Consider the following 22,462-nt stretch of genomic DNA (forward strand, 5'->3'; position numbering starts at 1 on the left):
GACATGGCCACACAGAAGTTGACACAATTTTGTTTTTCTGCCTACGTTTTTACCGGCAGAGGCAGTGAAAGAGTCCAAAGATAAAGGTGCCAAGAAAATCTTGCCCTGAAGCAGCAGATGGAAAGGGATTAGGTCTGTGACACAAGAAACCTTCCGTTTCATCTTTAATGATACAGCAATCCTGCGACTGATTTCAGAATTAAGGACCGCATGAGTGGAGGACCGCCGATTATAAAGTTGCAGGATAAGTTTAACTTTGGTACAAACTTTATAATGTTAAAAATTGACTGCTGCTTGGCTGTAAGAAGAAAAGACTGAGCGTTTATTACCATAAAAAAGACTTAAAAAAAGAAAGAAAGATATTTATAAAACAGTTTAAGAGAATCTACTATAAAATGTAAAAAATAGAAGAAAGAATAAATAGAAGAATAAAAGGGTTTTTTTTTTGGGGGGGGGTTTGCCAATGACTGCAAAAAAGAGCAAAGCAAGCAGATTATTCTGAATTGTTTAGCATGGATCAACTGTGCAAACGGTTCTAAACTCTGAGGATTTTCCCCCCACCCCTAAAATAAGTTAACTAATAATAAGATAAAATTACACACGGCAATAAAATTTTATTTTTTTTCAGAATCATCTGACAGTATAACACATTTTTCTAAATCAGTTTTTCACACTGGTTTCAGGTCTGTTATTAGTTTTGTTTTCAGTCACGTAAACTTTTAAACTTATGACTAATTTAGTTTATAGCGTTTTAGGGAGTCAGGGCTGCCCAAGTCCGGTCCTCGAGATCTACTGGCAGGCCAGGTTTTCAGGATATTCACAATGAATATGCATGAGAGAGATTTGCATACCAAGAAGGCAGTGCAGACAAATCTCTCTCATGCATATTCATTGTGGAGATCCTGAAAACCTGGCCTGCCAGTAGATCTCGAGGACTGGACTTGGGCAGCCCTGATAGAGGGTTTTAAGAATTGCAGTATCAACTGAAAGAAATGTTGCAGTTAAATAAGCACACAGCATAGCATAATTATACTGGCCTGTGTGCCTTAGCAACCAATATTTCTTCAAAAATGCGTAGAGTAGGATTTCTTTTTGCGAGTTGTGTCTGGATTGTCACGGCACAACATCCAGCAGTAGTCGGCCATCATACTCTCATTCCAGAAACCTTGGTAGCCCAATTAACGTTTATAATTATATATAATGAGCCTCATCACAAAAATGTGACGTGCTAGTGAAAAATTAAACATAGATTTGAAATCGGCATGAAAAAAACTACAAAACCCACCCAATATTAACTCCGATGAAAATGATGTGTTGACCTATGTTATCAGCCTGAGGTACTTCATTGTCTAGAGTGGGGGATTAGTATATATTGTTATTGCTTATTAGACCACTTGGTCAGACAATTCCTTGTTTATTGTTCTACTGCTTTGTTTTTGTGTACAAAGAGCAAACGGTGATGTCATCTCAGGGACAAGAAGTTTCGTATTGTAAATTGATTATTACTGTTGAAATAATGGGGGGTTTAAAACCTACCAACGAACATGTAGTCAGAAGTCTAGTTTGAGAAAACTGTGTCAAAGTTCTCTCTCTAAGTTAGTCTTTTTTTTTTTTTTTTTTTATAAATCTTTATTAATTTTCAAATGTTAACAGTGCCATACAATGGATTTTAACATAAACACTACACAGAACGCACTTTAAATACACAAATAATTAAAAAAAAACAATCATTTTCTCCCCCTCCTCCCCATAATTAATAGGAGAAGTGCATATTTAATTTCAATAATATAGATAAATAAGTATAGCAAACAATAATACATTCCCCTCCCCCCACCCACCCACCCTGGATGTGTAAGGAAGTCAAATAAAAGGAAAGGTACATGACAGTTATTGTGACTCAATAAATGCAGTCAATGGGCTCCACACCATTTTGAATGCACTACTATATCCTCAAATTTGAGCATTCATTCTTTCGTATTTGTAGCTAGACCATAAGTTTGCCCACCAGAAAGTGTAATTCAGTCGACCATAACTCTTCCAGTTACTTGTAACTATCTGGATGGCTTTTATGTCGATCCAAAGAAGGTTTAATATATAAAAGAGTACCACAAATTATGGCTTCTTAAGTGATTGGTATCGATGTTGAAATATGGTGTTAAAACTTTTTTTTTTTTTTAATCTTTATTCATTTCAAATCTTAAATCAAGTACAATATTGACATTTATCAATTGAACTTACAAATACACTTGAAATCCTGTAATTGATCATAATATAAAATATTATCCCCCTCCCTTATTTATTTATGAAAATGATTTGTTTCAATTATAATCAAAAATACCCACCCCCCTCCCTCCCTTGATGTCTTAAAATTTTTATACAGGGAAGAATATTTTTAATCTTTACAATATTCTATTAATGGCCTCCACACATCATTTGTTATTCTATTGTCCATATATATTAGAATTTTGGAAATCAATCTGGTATCAAATTAATTCCCTATTAGAAAATCATGTGGCATTATCATATGACACAGTTTTATTTGGTATAGAAATGAGGGCTAAGAAACAAATCTCATCTAATAATAACAAGTTATTGCTAATTTTAACTGGGGTTGCCATTCAACAGATCACTTACAATTGGAAGAATTGGAATAGACTTAATTATTGTTTTTGGTGGAATTCTGTATGCCATATATATATATATAAAATGGAAAGGACACTAGCTGTCCAAAAAGGGGGTTTAAAACTTACCAACGAACATGTACCAGCCAGAAGTCTAGTTTGAGAAAACAGTGTGAAAAGTTCTCTTTTTAAGTTAGTCTTGTTTTAAAAGAAATCTCATGTGACGTCAACAGAAGTTTGTGACCACATAATTGCGGTGTTGCGCTTTTCTCTGTGCATTCATACTCCGTAGTCTGGGAATGTGTTGTAATTGGGTTTCTGTGGGGTCTTATTATTGTTCGCTTTATCAGCTGTTTGGTTCTGCACTTTTTCAGTATAATAGCCTGGCTCAAGTATAATTCCAGCCCAGCCTATCAAGGACTGAGTTGGGGATTGCTCAGTACAGTGAAGCCTCCAGAATGCAAACAATGATCATAAATGGAAAAAAAACACCGTTTTGCTACGTGTCTCAGCTGTATGGTTTGAAAGATAAGCAGGGGAGCTGGACAAGGGGGGGGGGGGGTTCTTCCATTTCTTAAGGAAAACTACTTTTTTTTCCATCTTGAGGAGTAGGTTGTTTTTTAAAAACTTTAAAATATAAAAGAACTTGGTGGACTCGCTATCTATCTGATTTACCTGGGGCGACGGGGGGATTATGGGCTAGATTCACTAAGCCCACCGATCGTGTCCCGACCACTTTGCGACCCCAATCCACGCATGCAAATAAGGGGAAGGGCATCCAAAAGTGGGAAGGCAGCGATTCACAAAACAAATTAAGGAACACTGACTGGGCTGGCCGATCGCAAAAGAAGCGGCTGCTGAGGACCAGTTGCTCACGTCATCGCCGACTGTCCTCGCCCTGAAATCCCAGCCCTACAGCCCTGTGACCATCCAAAAAGCGCCCTGCTCTCTGCCGCTCTGCGATCTCCCGCCCTACCTCTCTTCGAGCCCATGGGTTAAAAGCGGGGCTGCACTAACATTGCTGCTCCGAAAACCTTGCGACCAGGCATAGGAGTGATTGTTCGCTTTACCTCTGGCCAAGCCCCCCCTTGCAGCATGTTCTGCTCCATTAAAGCCCCCCTCCCCTTGTGCGGAGAGCAAACGCATGCGCGGACCAGTTCTTCAGGCAAGAAGATGGTCTGCGCACGTGTCAGGATCGCTCTGCAGCGATCCGTGGAGTCGGCGCGGAGCGTGTTAACGATCGGATTAATTTGCATGAAGGCAGGTAAAGAATCGGTCGCCCGTCCACAGATCGGATGGGAAAGGTAAGTTTAATGAATCTAGCCCTAAGTGACTTACCCAGGGTCAAAAGGAGCAGCGTGGGTTTGAACCCACAGCATCAGGGTGCTATAACCACTGTGCAACACACTCCTGGACTTCTTTACAAATAAAAGTGTCAAAACCTTTACTTAGCTACAGTAATTAGTTACTATAGAACACTGCCACCAACTGGATATGTGCTTAACTGCATAGTGCTCCTGATCATCTCTGCACTATCCAGGCAACGTTGGCGTTGGTTGTTCTGCCCATGGACATCTGATTAAGGGCAATATTTAAACTGCTAACCAGATAAATAGCCAGCCAAAGTTAGCACAGTCTAAAGGCCAGCCAGTGCTGCATTGTCTCATATTCAGTACTGTCACTGAATCTCTGGTGTGTTTTTTACGTTCAAACGATTTTATTGTTGAAAACAGTAAACATCATAAGCAGGAAGATGAGAAGAACGTCAAGTAAGGAACACTGGAGCATCTTCCATAACAAAAAAAAACCAAACAAGTCATCAACATTATAAGAATACATAATGCAAAGGCACCTATCTAACCATCCCCTGAAGACCGAGGTTCAGAGACACGAAAAGCACAAACCAGGGCCCTGGACTCTTATGAGCCCTGGAGCAGACCATCCATCATCTCTCCCCCCCCCACTCGAATCAATAAACTGATCTTAGTATAAATATACAAAAGCCATACGTCTCCCACCCCCACCCAAAACCCAAAAACAACAACTACCAAAAAAAAACAACCCAACAACAAACCCCAACCCCCCAAAACTACCCCTCCAGGAATTCTCCCCTCCTCCCTCCCCCCAGGACTCTCCACCACGGCAACTGCCCAGATTAAGACAACCATCGTAATAAAGCACTATGGCCTTTTGGGTGCAAGGACTGCAAATAGGGTTCCCAGATTTGCAGGAACAAAAGCTTCCTCTTCTGTGACCCCCCCCCCCCCCCTGGCATCTCTTGCCTCCCAGGTAGCCAACTGATGCAATTGGTTCCGCCAGTGCCAGAACGCCAGAGGGTCCTGAACCGTCCAGTATTGAAGGATACATTTACAGGCCAACAGGCTCATCTTCCTACATAGAGTCAAGTGGCCTCAGGGCAAATGACCATAATCTTCTGTTAAATCCAGAACTATCTGGGCCAGTGTGCTCCTCAGTACTCTCCCAATCTGGTGTGTTTTTAGCCGCATAAACCAGCATTTTCCAAATGCTAACCGCTGCAGGCTGAATTTGGGCCACTTGCCACTTACAGTACATGTTTGAGGAGTACATCATAAGTAATTTCCTTCCCCTTTTGCGTTTTTCTTTTGTCAGCCATCTTCATTACTCTAATCATGAGAGTTATTACACTGGGTCAGACTGTTAAGTGCATGAACATCGCTATATTGGGACAGACTGATGGCCATCTAGCCCAGTATCCTGTTTCCAGTGGTGGCCGATCCAGGTCACATGTAGCTGGTCAGATCCCAAAGAGTAGCAAGATTTCATGATTTTCCCCCAAATCTACCTTAAGAGCATTTGATAGACTTTTTCTCCAAGAACTTTTTCAAACCTTTTTTAAAACCCAGATGTGCTAACTGCTGTTACCACATCCTCCGGCAACAAGTTCCGGACATTATGAGTTCAGTGAACAAATATTTTCTCCTACTTTGTTTTAAAAGTATTGCCATGTAACTTCATTTGGTGTGCCCTTCTTGTTCATCATTTCTATGTTGTTTTAAATTTTGTAAATTTCTTAAACATTAAGGGGCAGATTCTATAAATGGCATCCTTATTGTAGATGGTGGTAGGCATCCTACCGCTGTCTAACCAGCCAGTTGGAACACACTTTTTCTATTAAAAAAATAAATAAACCCGAGGCAGGCTGTCTACTCTGAAGATGTTTGTTGCAGTTGAGGGAGAAACGTCAGGACACTTAAGCTCACCTAAGGCTGGGTGAGGGCATGGTTTCACTTGGAAGTGGCCTTGGGGGCGAGCTTAAGCGGCCCTAGATGTCTCCCCTAGGACCACAACAGACGCCTGAAATGTAGGCCAGCAAAATGCTGATCGTGGCAAAGGAATCCCCCTACCACAATCAGCTGAGTGACTGTGGCAGGGAACCCCTCCAGCAGGAAGGATGCCCACTCCTTCATGCCAGAACCCCCTGAGAATTCACCCCCCCCCCCGACCTCCAGCTTGCAACACTCCCCCGAAGCTTCTAGACCCAGCCCCCCCTCCCCCCCCGAAATTTCTCCCCCCCCCCATATCTCTTTGTAGAAAGTCCGGCTGGAGGAATGCTTACAACCTCCAGCTGGCGGGCCTTCCCTTTCCCAGTGCATTCTGGGATACACCAAGGAGGGGCCTAAATCTCTGATTGGCCGAGAGGACGTAGGCATCTGAGCCAATCAGAGCCTTAGGCCCTTCCCCGGCTTATTGTGGCATGGGGATTCCCTTGTCATGATTCTCTAAGCGGTGCCTGTGACATGGGCACTGGTTAGAGAATTGGAGCAGGCAGGGTTAGATGATTCTATATAGGACACCAGTCTGTGATTCTCAGCCGCTTCTTAGGCAGCTACTGAGACTGGTGCCCTATACAGAATTTCCCCCTAAGGGCTCCTTTTACTGTGGTAACAATGCTGCCACGCTAAACGTCCCGAAGCCCATTCAGTTCCTATGGGCTTTGGTGTATTTACTGCAGCAGCTTCACTACCCCGTGGCTTTGTAAAAGGGATCCTAAATGATTTGTGGTATATCAAAATAAATTGAATCTTGAGCTTAAAATATTGCATTTAAGATGTAATTCAACTTTTCTGAACTGTGTGCGAGTGGGAAACAGGTTTATATTGAATTAGGCCTTTAATTCGTTCCACTGAATTTGTAGTGCTTTTCTTTTTTTTTTTGTCATTTTCATATACGAAAGCAGATTTTTAAAATATCCTTACAGTTCATAGAGGTATTAAGCAATGTGAAAAGTAACAGGAGAAAATATTTTTCACTTATTGTATAGTTACACATTGGAGCTCATTGCTGGAACAAGTGGTAAAAGCAGTTAGTGTATCTGGGTTTAAAAAATGTTTGGATAAATTCCTGGAGGAAAAGTCCATAAACTTTCAGATAGACCTGAAAGAAAAACTGCTGCTTATCCCTGAGGTTAAATAGCTTGGAAATCTTGTTACTTTTGGGAATTCTGCCAGGTATTGTTTGTGAACTTTAAAGAGGTATTGGCAGTATAGAAATTAAAAAAAAAAAAAAAAAATTGTATTTGTGATCTGGACTGGTCACTGTTAGCAATAATTATACTGAGCTAAATAGACCTTTGGTCTGACCTGATAAAGCTAGTCTTTACAATCATATGTTCTACGAAGAATTGTGTTCCTTTTTGTTTTGGAAAGAGCTTGCTTATTATAAATATTTCTCTGAGGTAAATTCTTAATTTATTAGATCCATTAGACGCCAACAGTTATTCCTAACACTTAGGGCTCCTTTTACAAAGGTGCGTTAGGGCCTTAACACGCAGAATAGCGCGCGCTAGCCGCTACCGCCTCCTCTTGAGCAGGCGGTAGTTTTTCAGGTAGTGCGTGCGCTAAAAACGCTAGCACACTTTTGTAAAAGTGGATGCATAAATACATGAACTCTATTTATTTACTTTTATAAATAACACAATCTTGAAAATCCTAAACTAGCTATTTGTATTCTCATTTCAATATATTTTGTCTTATTAAGAACATAAGAATTGCCGCTACTGGGTCAGACCAATGGTCCATCCTGCCCAAAAGTCCGCTCATGCGGCGGCCCTCAGGTCAAAGACCAGTGCTCTAAATGAGTCCAGCCTCACCTGCGTACGTTCCAGTTTAGCAGGAACTTGTCCAACTTTGTCTTGAAACCCTGGAGGGCGTTTCCCCTGTAACAGACTCCAGAAGAGCATTCCAGCTTTCCACCACTCTGGGTGAAGAAGAACTTCCATACGTTTGTATGGAATCTATCCCCTTTCAACTTTAGAGAGGGCCCTCTCGTTCTCCCTACCTTGGAGAGGATGAACAGTCTGTCTTTCTCTACTAAGTCTATTCCCTTCAGTATTTTGAACGTTTCGATCAAGTCCCCTCTCAGTCTCCTCTTTTCAAGGGAGAAGAGGCCCAGTTTCTCTAATCTCTCACTGTACGGCATCTCCTCCAGCCCCTTAACCATTTTAGTCGCTCTTCTCTGGACCCTTTCGAGTAGTACCGTGTCCTTCTTTATGTACGGCGACCAGTGCTGGACACAGTATTCCAGGTGAGGGCATACCATGGCGTGATAACTATGTGAGCAAGCTATATCTCCTATATGGGGGTAGGGGAATGAGGACAATATTTGCTCTCTATGAAGGACACCCATGCTGGCAATGGGACCAAATCCATCTATAATGTCACCATTAACTGTTAAAAGTCAATTTAGCCAAACGTTGGAGAACTGATTGAAGATATTCTGCCTCTGGTAACCTCTGGATGATTCTTCAAAACATAAATGGTCACATCCGTCTTGATGTATTGAATTCTGCAACCCTTGGCAACTTTACTTCCTGGAGTGCTTTCAGCCTTGTTTGCAAACCAGTTGACAGAATCACTGATGAAAGTGGAAGATCTAGGGCCCGGATTCTCACAACTTTTAACGCCGTCGCTGAACTGTACAGTTTAGCCTGTACGCATTTTAGTGGCAGATTGTCAAAATGGATTATCTCTGTCTTTAGTGAGCTTTCTAGCAGTCTCCGACAATAACATGCAAATGGGCTCTTTCAACATTGAAATGAGCCCCTCCGGTGGATTCTTTAAAAATGCTGAGCCATCTTCTAAAAGTGGCGTTGGCTTTTGGCGAAAAAAATAAGCGACCGATATAGGGTCTTCTAACCTGATTAGCTGGTGTTTGAGGGGATTGAGGCAGGTAAGTCAGTTGGTCATGAATTTGAATTTTGGAGGGAAAGAGAATCTGTTGGTCACAGATCTGAATTTTTGAATTGTAGCAGGAAAGTCTGTTGGACACATTTTTAAATTCTGTCAGAATAGAGGCCGGAAACTGATAAAAGGAAGTTGTTTAGTTATTTACGTGGCATAGTATGAACTCATTTATACTATTCATGAGAGAAATGCTTAGAAGTAGCATATAATAAAGTGTGAACTCAACAGGTAGCAAAATCGAGTGCTTACGCCTAGTCAAGGAAGTGAAACCAGAGAAGTTGTGTTTGGGGTGAAAATCTTTTCTGAGTTTGAAAAAAAATCATCTGCTTCTGGTAATAATGAGCAAACCCGTTGAAACTTAGATTTATTATACCATCCAGATATCTTTTGTTGCTATTAATGGACCTGATTTAATAAGCTCTTTTCCCCATTGATTCAGAATGAGAAAAGGCCGTACTATATCGGCTTTAATGCCCCTGAGACTTAACCTGTGTCCTTTGTTTCTAACAGAAGAGAATCCATAATGAAAGTGAAAGGTCTTTCTCTGGTGGGCAGTAATTGAAATAGAGTTAAAATAAGAGAGCTTATTTTCTGAACCTGAAGTATTCTTTTCTTAAGCTGGGACGTTACAGAGGTCACCAGTAATACAAAGACAAGTATTTACTTTGCTAATTGCTCTTTGGATAGAAAGAGCAAAGATCTGATTTACTAATGAATTTCTTCATGGGCACTCCTGTTTTAGCAGCCAGATTTGTTCTGGAGAAAAGAGATTCTTTTCTGGTTGTGATACCGTTGAGCTGGCTTGAGAATTTTCCAAAAATTGTCACGTGAGCTTTTGGGAGCACACAAGTTGCCTTCCAAAGGGTCCGTGTACATCATTATCTTTGCATAATTCTCTTGTTGTTGTCTTCTCTCTCTCCCCCCCCCCCTTTTGGACAACAGGCCCATCATTCAAATGCATGCTGAGGGTTTCCCCTGATTTTATACCCTCCACATCTATTTGGAGCTCAGCACTGGAGTGCACTGGAGCAACCATTAGGTGTCGCTATAGAACTCCAGCCGGGTTGTCTGTACAGTACTCCCCCGAAATTCACACGTTTTTTCGCCTGTCAAAAGGCAGGAGAGGGCAGCTGGGGCGCCGGCGGGTGCAGAAAATCATTCGCGGTATGCTCTGACCGCCTCTTCCTATAACTAAAGTCAGGCTACACCAATCAGGAGCTGCTTTGACACGCCAGATAGCGTGTCAAAGCAGCTCCTGATTGGTGCAACCATGACTTTAGTACAAGGAAGTGGCGGTCGGAAAATACTAGGAATTTACTGAACTGTGAATTTGCAGGAGTTTATTGTACTATGGTACTAAGGGCTATGGTTGAGATTTCTGATCTCTGGCCGATTACTTTCTCTTGGTCAGGTGTAAGAATCAGAACCAGACAGGAATCTTCATAGATACAAAGCAGGAAACTTAAAACCCTTAAATTTATGAACAGTAAGAAACTTTTGAGCTGGGGCTGTCTCTTCTCCATTTTGATGTACAGCGCTGCGTATGTCTAGTGGCATTATAGAAATGATACATAGTGGTAAAAACCTACTTAAAAATGGCTTTAAAAAAATCCTTTCTCTCTTAATTTAACACTTAATTTCATAGAGTTGGGGCACAAATGGATAAAGCACTTTGCAAACCTGAAAAAAGGTTTTCACAATGCTTTACACTTGACATAGTAAAGAAATTATCCCATGAACCGTAGGGTCTGTGTCTGGAGGTGATGAACGAGAGAGACCAAGTACATATACGTGGATTCACCCTTCAGCACACTTAACTAGCTCTGTGAAAATAATAACGTCGTGCTGTACGGAAAGGCTTGAGCAGAATGCCGTCTATGGCAACGAGAGACCACGTTGTTAAGGGTTTGAAGCGCTGCGCTGCTGAGATTATCATGGGGTCTTTATCCACTCCTTAGTCACTTGTTGCCAGGGAGACAAATGTAATCCAGGTTTTTTTTTTTTTCTCATTTGATTGGAGACACTATTGACTCCTGGCGCTGGAGGAGTCTCTGCAGCAGCACGCCAACTGCCATAAGATGGAAATGAATCACCGAGAAAGTGGTCTAAACTCTATTGGCTTTTCTTCTCTGATTACGCTGTATTTAGAAATTGGAGCAGAAAGTGAAGCTCAGTGGGGATGGCAGGAATGTCCTCAAAAAGAAAGTTTTAACAAACGATGTTTGTGGGTTTCTTTTCCAATTAGCTCTTAGCGGAGAAGAAAGTTATTCGTATAAAAATTAAGCCAGTCAAATAAATAACGCATTTGGTGGCCTGTTAACTTTCTAGGTAAATATATGTTTCCCTGTAATACACTTTCACAAAAGAGTACACGTTTTGAAGAATTTCTGTAGTCCACTAGAGGTTTAAAAAAATTCTGGCATAAGAGCAGCTTAACTTTTCGGAGAAATTTACTAATTTACGAGGGGCATTCAATAATTTATCTACCTCAGTAGGAAAGAAAAGAGTTTTTAAAAAGTTTCTGTTTTATTTTTCAATATAGTCCTCTGCTAGCTCCATATACTTCATCCACTTTTCCTGCAATGATTTTAACCCCTTTGAAAAGAATTCTTCTGTTTGACCTTCAAACCAGGACATCGCAGCTTCCTTGACATCTTCATCACATGAAGAGATTTCTTCAAAACTCGGAACAGGAAATAGTCCAAGGGAGCCAGGTCAGGGCTGTAGGGTGGATGGTTCAACTGCTGAAACCCACATTCTTGGATGGCAGCCTGTGATTGTCATGACATGTGCACTGGCACATTGTGAAGAAGCAGCACATCTGCTGCGAGTTTTCATCGTCTTTTGATTGACTCCTACAAAGTAGAGGTCTGCACGGGAACGGGGATCGCGGGAATCCCCCCTAACCCATGGGACTCCCATGGGGACCCCCCTCTGGCCCATGGGACTCCCACAGGGATGGAAGGCTTTGGAAGCAGGGTTCAACCATATAATATAATGGACATGTCAGCCTTAGTAAAAGAGGGGGTTTATAAGTTAATTACCTGAACAGAAAACAAAAAAAGGGTTCCACCAACGAGATTCCACAAGGAAAACAGCAGCGCAAACACAAAAGAAACTGTGGAATTGATGATCCTGTCAGAAGTAATTGCTGCTTTTTATGGGGACGGGCGGGGATGGAGGTAATTCCTTGCGGGGACGGGTGGGGACGGAGAGGATCCTGACGGGGACAGGTGGGGACGGAGAGGATCCTGGCGGGGATGGGTGGGGACGGAGAGGATCCTGGCGGGGACGGGTGGGGACGGAGAGGATCCTGATGGGGATGGGTGGGATTTTTGTCCCCGTGTAACTCTCTACCACAAAGCGATCATTGTGTTGGCGTAACTCTCCCCAATTATGGTTATCTTGTGTGACATGAACTCCAGAAGCAAAAGTCCTTCAACATCCCAGAAAACAATTGACATGATTTTGCCTGCAGATTTTTCTGTCTTGAACATTTTTGGGGTGGGGGATGACTTGTGCTTCCACTGTATTGACTCCATTGTGAACTCAGGTTGTCTGTGATAGACCCAAATCTCATCTTCAGTCACCAAACGATTAAAACAAATTCACTTGATCTTCATGGAGCATCTCCAAGTTCTCCTAACGGCACTGGTGCCTCGTGGCCTTCTGACATGGCATCAGCATTCTTGGAACCCATCTTGCACTAACCTTGGACATGCACAACTTTTCATGAATTATTTTCCAAACTGTACCTGCCGAGAAGCCCATTTCTTCAGCTTTTGGGGAAACCTTAATTTATCTGTCTGACAAAATTAAATGCTCGACTTTCTTGCACGTTTCTGTGGAAGTTACTTCTATAGGATGTCCAGTGTGACGGTCCTTTTCAATAGACTCTGTACCCCACTTAAAATGCTTGCTCCAAAATTCTACTTTGTGGGATGATGGGGCAAACTTACCATAAACTGCAATCATGTGTTCATGGTTCTTCTTTTGGCTTTTTCCCTTCTTTTGTGAGAAATTTTATCATTGAACAGTGCTCCAAATCTAGCAGTTTCTTACTTGATTCACAAGTGGACTCTCTTGACATCCTGTCTCTTGGAATGTTAGATGCGCGTTGAGCCGAGTAACCTTCTACAAGGAGAAAAGGCAAGCGAGATGCAAAAAAAAAAAAGTCACAAAGTTTGAATGCTATGGTCCCAACTAGGATCCCAGTTTTGGCAATCTGGAATGCCTTCTTCAGGGGACCAACTGAAATCACAACACAATTTTGTACTCCGTATAACAATGTTTCTATTTGCACGGAGGCTGACATTATGAACCATTTTTTTTTTTGGTTTTTTTAACCCATGACCTTTTACACGTTTTTTAGGCCTTTTTGTTCCTGTTTCACATTTTGGCATCCACATAACGGCCTCCCGCATTCAGTATAATGGGTCTTTTAAAATCTTTACTTAGCAGTTTTTCCAATCACAATGTGCTAATTCACATGTCTCTTACACATGTTCAAGCTATCCACAATCAAGGCTCTTTTTAAATCGTACTTCATTCATTCATTCAGTTTCTATACCGTTCTCCCAGGAGAGCTCAGAACGGTTTACAAGAGTTTATTCAGGTACTCGAACATTTTCCCCTGTCTGTCCCGGTGGTCTCACAATCTATCTAATGTACCTGGGGCAATGGGGGGATTAAGTGACTTAACCAGGGTCACCAGGAGCAGCATGGGTTTGAACCCACAACCCCAGGGTGCTGAGGCTGTAGCTTTAAACTAAACTAAACTAAACTAAACCTTGGGTTTGTATACCGCGCCATCTCCGCGAGCGTAGAGCTCGGCACGGTTTACAGAGTTAAGATAGAAAGGAACTACAATGGAGGGTTATAGGAGAGGAACTAAGAAGATAGAGAGGGACAAGGGTACCAGAGAGCGGGAGGTGATTAGATTTTTGAAAAAAGCCAAGTTTTCAAGTGTTTGCGGAAGGAGTGGAGGGAGCTTGAATTTCTGAGCGGGGATGTGAGGTTGTTCCAGAGTTCTGTGATTCTAAAGGGGACGGATGTTCCCAAGTTTTCCTGCGCGGGATATTCCTTTTGTAGAGGGGAATGATAATTTCAGTTTTTGGGAGGGTCTGGTGGAGTTGGGGTTTGAGGAGTTCCAAAGAGTGGGATGCCATGTAGGATCTTGAAGGCTAAGCAGGCACATTTAAAGAGGACTCTGGAGTGTACTGGAAGCCAGTGAAGCTTGGACAGGAGTGGGGAGATGTGGTCGAACTTGCCTTTTGCGAAAATAAGCTTAGCCGCAGCATTCTGAATTAGCTGAAGTCTATGGAGATTTTTCTTAGTTAGACTTATATAGATGGAGTTGCAGTAATCCAGTTTAGAGAGGATGGTGGATTGAACAAGGACAGCGAAGTGAGAATGATGAAAGCAGGATTTCACTGCTGATTGGTGAATTTCGATTCATTGTTCATACAAACTCTTATGCATATTATCAAAATAATTCTGATCAATCTGATGTAACTGAATAGTCACAGTTATCAAGGATTTACCAGAAATTTCATGAAATGACATGGAATTATACTTTTCAGTCAAAATTATGTTATCCGAGTCTCAAATAACTAAATACTCAAATTTTACGGTGTGATGCAGGACTTTTGCATACCACTATATATATATCGATTAATGTTAATTTGGAGAATAGCAGTACCTGCATTATATAATGTTTAAGGAAATATGCTTGGACCATTAAGGAAGGTCTAGATTCTTATTCTCAGATACAGAGCAAGCTTATTTGCAGTACTGTACAGGTAATGCTGTAATTTTAGCAACCAATTTAGGAATCTTATAAAAGGGTAATGTGCCACAGGATAAATATTAGAAAATTTAAATGGTTAATTATGCTGGATTAGGGGGAACTCGCTCTGATTAAGGCCCAAATGTGTCGTTCGTTCTTACTGCTGTGCTGGTTGGAGTTGTGAAGGAGTCCTTGCATCTGCAGAGGGTGGCTTGAGGGGGTGATTCTTGCTGGAAGAGAGGACTTCAGAATGGAGCATTTAGAACAATGGTCTCCAACTCCAACCCTTTGCAGGGCCACATTTTGGATTTGTAGGTACTTGGAGGGCCACAGAAAAAATAGTTAATGTCTGATTAAAGAAATGAGAATTTTGCATGAGGTAAAACGCTTAATAGTTCATAAATCTTTCCTTTTGGCTAAGTCTTAATAATAATATTGTAATTTATAGCTAAAGAGACATATGATCAAGAAACTGTTTTATTTTACTTTTGTGATTATCATAAACATACCGAGGGCCTCAAAATAGTACCTGGCGGGCCGAATGTGGCCCCCCGGGCCGCGAGTTTGAGACCGCTGATTTAGAAGGTCTTGTCTTGTTATTGAGTTCTGTGTCTTATTATCACTTCCAAAAGCAGTTGAAGACACATTTGTTCGCCAACTTATCAAGTCTCTCTAGTTTTGTATTATTTGCTAAATTTTATTAACCGCATCGAACGTACTGGTTATGCGGTATAGAAGTGATTTGGTATGTTGTGTTGTCCTGGGTGCTGATGAGGAGTCCAGAAAGAGAAAGCTTCTGTGAATTCTGCTTTCATAGTTCTTATGGGCTATAGGAACTGAGGTCACCTGGTGTGTAGTAGCTTAATCACCATTCAAGGATAGCTCACACTGGTTCTTTATGGAGGCACGGCAAAGTTGGTTTCAGCTAGTTTGGCTGGTTGCCTATTTCCTGGCTGACCAGATAGTGAATCATGACAGGATTAAGAGGGTCATTGTCTGGGAGTTTCAGGTAGATCAGGGGTGTCAAAGTCCCTCCTCAAGGGCCGCAGTCCAATTGGGTTTTCAGGATTTCCCCCAATGAATATGCATGAGATCTATTAGCATACAATGAAAGCATTGCATGGAAATAAATCTCATGCATATTCATTGGGGAAATCCTGAGAACCCGACTGGATTGCGGCCCTCGAGGAGGGATTTTGACACCCCTGAGGTAGATGGCACTTTTTATGTTGATTGGAAGATGGAGGTAGTTAATTCTGCTGTACCAACCCAGCCTTATTTTGTTTCAAGTTTCAGTGCTTTGAAGGACAGGAGGCCACATTCTTTTAGAGCCAGGTTCAGCAAAATGCTACAAAATCTACATGTGTATTCCCTGTTTCAGAAAGGAATGTATATGTATATCTCAGTATCGATGTTGAGAATTACAGCTGCTTCCTTGTGTGCACATATTATGTTTGTTTTTTAAAAGTGCTTATTTCGTCCAGCCTTATATAGGAGGGGTGAAGGGAAGTGCCTGCCTGAATTTCCTATTATTTTTTCCCTACAATTTGAAACTAAATAAAGCTTGCAGTCTCTGTAGTCAATTCTGAGCATGTAGCTTTCCAAAATGGCAGACTCAGCCTGTGTAAGATCTGAAATAAATTGTTGCATTTCCTCCATTAATCTTTTCCATGCTTTTAATCGTAAAAGGGATGCTGTCACCATTCAGGCTGCCTGCACTCGTGTGTGTCTTTTAGAAAAGGCTGTATGTAGGCAGATGCTTTTCTAAAATACTGTCAGAATTGTATATGTCCCAGCCTGGATACCTCGATTCCATTTCTCATCTAAAATGGGCCTTCATGCAAATACAGAGGTGTCATTTGCGTGGTGGGTGTTTTGATTTAACCATTAAGCTACTCCTTCACTCCTTGTGACCTTGGGCAAGTCACTTAATCCTCCACTGCCCCAGGGACGTTAGACAGATTGTGAGCCCACCAGGACAGATAGGGAAAAATGCTTAAAGTGCCTATAGATAAATCGCTTTGAGTGTGCTTGTAAAACTAAAAAAAAAAAGGCAGTATACAAGTCCAAATCTCCTTCCCTTCACTCCTAAATTCTAAAAACAAGGAAGAAATCTTTTAAAGTGATCCGGCTTCTTTTTGCTGCGTGCCCAACCTTGAAAGATCAGCTTCCTGTGCTGTTTCATCTTGACAGATGGTTGTCAGTTTGAATGGTCCCCATTTGGTCAAACATCGGTAATTCTACAGAGGGCAGAGGGTGAATCCTCTCCTCTTCTGTTTGGGGGAAAAAAGTAAATATTTGTCAGAAGCCTTATCAAAACGACTTCTGTGCAGCAGGTCAATTGGAAGCACGCTTTCTCTGTAGCGATCAATAATTGCAAGTGCTGTTTGATTTAAATCTTTCTTTAAAGTGCCGAACGAGAAGTAAACAGATAGGGCAGGTATAGCATAAAGTGTCCAAAAGTTTTATTGTACTTCATTAGTTTATTACTGAAATGGCTGGTGAGAAGACCTTAGGCAAGAGCGCACAGAAAGTCCTCTTTTGTTTGGCCTTGCACGGTATAAACAGGTTTGAGCACATTGCTGTGAACTAGAGAATAAATATTGAATTTTGGCAAAGGCCCTGTCCTGGCTGCACTCGCTGCCTAAATTCCTTTGTCTGCAAAGAGTAATTACCAGGACTGTTTGTTTAACAAATCAGAAAGGGTTTAAGTTGTTCTTTGAGATAAATTTGCTAGAAAAAAGAAAAGGCAACCAGTTGATCCATTGTTTGGTTTGGGATTGGAATGACAGCTGCAAGGTTGGGAAGTCCTTTATTCCCCCCTCCCTATCCTGCTCTTTTTTTGTTGTTTTTTTTGTACTAACAATAAAGGGTCCTTTTGCTGGGGTGCTGGTTATTTTAGCACCCCATGGACGTGTTAGCGTTTAGCGCTTCTTAGGGCTCCTTTTGCAAAGGTGCGTTAGGGCATTACCGCGCGGAATAGCGCGGGCACGCGCTAGATCTTAATGCCAGCGTTGAGCTGGCGTTAGTTCTAGAAGCATAGCGCGCGCTAAAAACGCTAGCGCACCTTACTAAAAGGACCCCTAAAAGAATAACACATTTTAATTCAAATCTTATTTTTCAATATTAGCTTTGGGAACAAGTATCAGCCTACTTAGCTCTTTCGGTTGGAAATAATCGGATCCCTTGATTTTTGTGTATCCTCTAATAATAACAATCTTGCCAGTGATGGCTGCAGTTCGTTGCTTGGCAGTGTAATTGAAATCCTAGAATCGAAATGTACTTAACCGTGCGAAATAAAACATTTTTTTTTTTTTAGATCTGACGAGCTGGAAAGAAACGTGTGCCTCTTTACCAGACAAGAGCTTTTCGCAATATGAATTTACCTGAAACAGAACCATTGAACTTTTTCACTGAGATTTCTTTTAAACTTTCTCTCTTTGCAGAGTATTGGAAAAGGATCCTTGTGGTGTATAGACCCAGAATACAGACAAAATCTTATCCAGGCTTTGAAAAAGACTCCCTATTCCCCGTACTCGCAAGTGTTCAATACACCTCCCACATCTCCTCAGGCATATCAAAGGTAAGAATACAGCAAAGTTTCTAATCAAGGCTGTCTTTAGTTTTGGAAAATCCTTGTACCTGTTATGCAGGTGAGAATTATCATAGTATATATATATATATATATATTTTTCATTTTCTCTCTATTTATTGGTGGCATTTCTAAATAACTAATGTGTCAAGTATCATATAAGCTAGTGGCAGGAAGGGTACATTTAATTGGTATTAAAGATATACAGTAAAACCTTGGATTGCAAGTGTTTTGCAAGACAAGGAAAACATTTTATCAAATTTTAACTTGATATACAAGCAGTGTCTTGCAATACAAGTACATACAGTATACACACATCACAACTGAGCCGATGGTTCTTCTCTCTCCGACACTACAGGAGTGTAGTGACTCTTCTAAACGAGCAAGGTCTTGCAATACAAGTACGTATAGTATTTTGTATTAAAGTTTTTGGGTTATGGAGTTTCCATTATTTCTGATGGGGAAATTCGCTTTGATATACGAGTGTTTTGGATTGCAGCAAGCATGTTTTTGGAACGAATTATTCTCGCAAACCAAGGTTTTACTGTATAAGATTGCAAAAATAAGTTTTTAAAAACACTGCTCCTGCTGTTCAAACGTGGTTGAGAAAATCCATAAAATTACCTTTTTCATTCATGGAAAATTGTACCCTTTGACCCCCCTCCTCCTCCTCCTTTGCAGACTTGTTGATCAACAACTCCAAAGCTTTGCAGTCGTACTCTCAGTATTGATTACAATTGGAAAAAAAAAGAAAAAGTATCATTTCAGCAAAAACAAAAATGTTACTCAAAACAGCGCTTACGGTTGTCCTCTGCTTCGGCTGCCAGCGGGCGAGTGATTCTGCATTACTCTATAACTTGCCAGTGTTTACACAGTGTTAGGTTTTTTGTTGTCGCTGCAACTATGGAGTCTCCTTGTGAACTGTTCTTTTGAGTAATAAAAGCCACTTAGTTGTGGTTATGCTCTGTGTTTTATTTTCTCTGCTGCTTTGAGCCCTTAGGTGTTCAGGGGAAAAAAAAAACCCAAAGCCCATTTCTTCTTCAGCTCTTTTTGTAATGGAATAGAGGAATTTATCTGTCGGCTAATTAGAGGAAGTAATTTTCTCAGGTCAGAATTAACTAGAAAGAGATTTAATTTCTGTTTCCTTCCTCCCCTCAAAAAAAATTGCATTATATATGAAAAAACCAAACAACTAAAGTGAAGTAATAGCAAGAATCAGATTGCTTTTCTATGTCTGAGGATAAATGACCAATAAATCAGACGTAGTTTATAAATATCAGCTTTTTTTTATTTTCATGCAAAATCATGTTTTGTGTGTTAAAAAAAAATCATTCTATTCTCTAGATCACTGGTTCCCAACCCTGTCCTGGAGGACCACCAGGCCCATCGGGTTTTCAGGCTAGCCCTAATGAATATGCATGAGAGACATTTGCATATAATGGATGTGACAGGCATGCAAATCTGCTCCATGCATATTCATTAGGGCTAGCCTGAAAACCCGATGGGCCTGGTGGTCCCTCCAGGACAGGGTTGGGAACCACTGCTCTAGAGAATTAATTCAGCGTTTGCACCCAAACCATACAATTAGGAGAAACCGTCTCTAGATGGCTACTGTACACCAGTTACGGACTCTGGATTCACGTCGGAGCTCTGCTTGAAATGGACCAATAATGTGCCAATTCCTTTGCAAGGCCCGTATTTGTTCTGTACAATGTGATCTTTTCAGGAAACATTAATGACATTCTTGTGCATCTCGGTCGAGGTGGGCTTTTATCACATGCCCAGACAATCAATCTTTAGTAAGAGATGGGAGGAACAGCTGGGCTTTAGGAGAACACTGCTGTATATAGGCTGCCCTTGCTTAGGCGATTAGCGTGATGGTAACCATAGTAACTGGAGCATTGCTATAGCAACACATAGCCGAGACAGGTGCAGTTGCATCACAAGGCTGTTTGTTGCCTGGCAAAAGGAACAGGCCATTAGCGCGTAGATATACGCTGTTGCCGTAGCAACAACTAACCCGACATAGCTACTACAGTTGGCTTGAAGCCTTTTATTTTAGGGATGTTGTTCCTGCTTTTTTGGAAAATCGCTAGAAGCATACGGTACTTCTCATCGGCTGAAAACTCGGTCGTTTAACTTTAGGAGTTGAAATTTTAAGATTGGGGTTTTCAAAGCAACAGAGCAAAAAAAAAAAAAAAAAATGATAAAAGTGTCCAAGCGGATGTTGATGTTTGCTAAAACTTGTATACCGCCCTTCGCAGTAACAGCAGAGCGGTTTACAATTTTATACACCAAGAAAAAAAGATAAAATTCTAAAACAAATTAAACAAGTATACCCATCTCTCTTAAACCCCCCCCAAAGCTGCGGTCTAGAGTCCTTCCCCAGATTCCAATCCAGAAGATCTTATAACATTAATTATCCCAGGACAAACAGGCAGCCTAGTCTCACATGTGGGCGACGTCATCCACGGAGCCTGGAGGCGGACAGCCTCGCAAGTAGATTTGCTTGAAGAAACTCAGAAGTTTAGAGTCTGCCGCACCCCGCATGTGCGAGTGCCTTCCCGCCCAGCACAGGGCGCATCTCCTCAGTTCTCAGCGGAGCCGAGAAGTCCGTCTTTGACGCTCTGCGCTGAACTTAGTTCGCTTCGTGCCTTCTCTCACCCGCGGATCATGTTTTATTTTCCTTATTACAGTGTCGCTGTGCTTTTCTTTCATCGTCAGACCAAAGCCTAAGCTAGCTCCTTCCAAGCCTGCTCAACCTTTTCCATCCTATAAGAGGTGTGATCCTCCGAGAGCAGCTCCTTACACTCGAGCACCTCCCAAGAAATCACAACAACAGCAGAAGCAACAGAAACCTCAGCCTTCTGCTACACCTAAGGCTTCTCAGCCTTTTTGACTGTCTAAAACAGAGCATAACCTCCATCGTTCTGCCTCTGCCCTCTCTTCTTCCCATCGGAGGTCGTCTCCATCATTTTTACCATCGATGGGAGACCATTACATCAGACCTCTGGGTGCTGTCAATCATCAGGGAAGGATACTCTCTTCATTTCACTCAGATTTCACCAGAGCTTCCTCCAAGAGAGTATCCTTCCAATCCGTTCCAGACCGCCCTTCTTCTTCAGGAAGCTCAAGCTCTGCTTCATCTCCGTGCCATCGAGGAAGTTAACATAGTAACATAGTAACATAGTAACATAGTAGATGACGGCAGATAAAGACCCGAATGGTCCATCCAGTCTGCCCAACCTGATTCAATTTAAATTATTATTTTATTTTTTTTTTCTTCTTAGCTATTTCTGGGCGAGAATCCAAAGCTTTACCCGGTACTGTGCTTGGGTTCCAACTGCCGAAATCTCTGTTAAGACTTACTCCAGCCCATCTACACCCTCCCAGCCATTGAAGTCCTCCCCTGCCCATCCTCCTCCAAACGGCCATGCACAGACACAGATCGTACAAGTCTGCCCAGTAACTGGCCTAGTTCAATCTTTAATATTATTTTCTGATTCTAAATCTTCTGTGTTCATCCCACGCTTCTTTGAACTCAGTCACAGTTTTACTCTCCACCACCTCTCTCGGGAGCGCATTCCAGGCATCCACCACCCTCTCCGTAAAGTAGAATTTCCTAACATTGCCCCTGAATCTACCACCCCTCAACCTCAAATTATGTCCTCTGGTTTTACCATTTTCCTTTCTCTGGAAAAGATTTTGTTCTACGTTAATACCCTTTAAGTATTTGAACGTCTGAATCATATCTCCCCTGTCTCTCCTTTCCTCTAGGGTATACATATTCAGGGCTTCCAGTCTCTCCTCATACGTCTTCTGGCGCAAGCCTCCTATCATTTTCGTCGCCCTCCTCTGGACCGCCTCAAGTCTTCTTACGTGTTTCGCCAGATACGGTCTCCAAAACTGAACACAATACTCCAAGTGGGGCCTCACCAATGACCTGTACAGGGGCATCAACACCTTCTTCCTTCTACTGACTACGCCTCTCTTTATACAGCCCAGAATCCTTCTGGCAGCAGCCACTGCCTTGTCACACTGTTTTTTCGCCTTTAGATCTTCGGACACTATCACCCCAAGGTCCCTCTCCCCGTCCGTGCATATCAGCTTCTCTCCTCCCAGCATATACGGTTCTTTCCTATTATTAATCCCCAAATGCATTACTCTGCATTTCTTTGCATTGAATTTTAGTTGCCAGGCATTAGACCATTCCTCTAACTTTTGCAGATCCTTTTTC

General features: G+C 41.7%; 1 protein-coding gene across 7 annotated transcripts in view; it reads left to right on the forward strand.

Moving 5' to 3' along the window:
• Nucleotides 1-22,462, forward strand: part of FOXN3 (forkhead box N3) — a 617,803-nt gene that overhangs the window by 372,218 nt on the left and 223,123 nt on the right. For all 7 annotated transcript variants that reach the window (XM_033953055.1, XM_033953054.1, XM_033953056.1 and 4 more), the window contains one exon: nt 18,080-18,216. In XM_033953055.1, the coding sequence (XP_033808946.1) occupies nt 18,080-18,216 (137 nt within the window). The remainder of the gene's footprint in view (nt 1-18,079; nt 18,217-22,462) is intronic.

The sequence above is a fragment of the Geotrypetes seraphini genome, chromosome 7 (genome assembly GCF_902459505.1).
Source record: "Geotrypetes seraphini chromosome 7, aGeoSer1.1, whole genome shotgun sequence".
NCBI classification, from domain to species: Eukaryota; Metazoa; Chordata; class Amphibia; order Gymnophiona; family Dermophiidae; genus Geotrypetes; species Geotrypetes seraphini.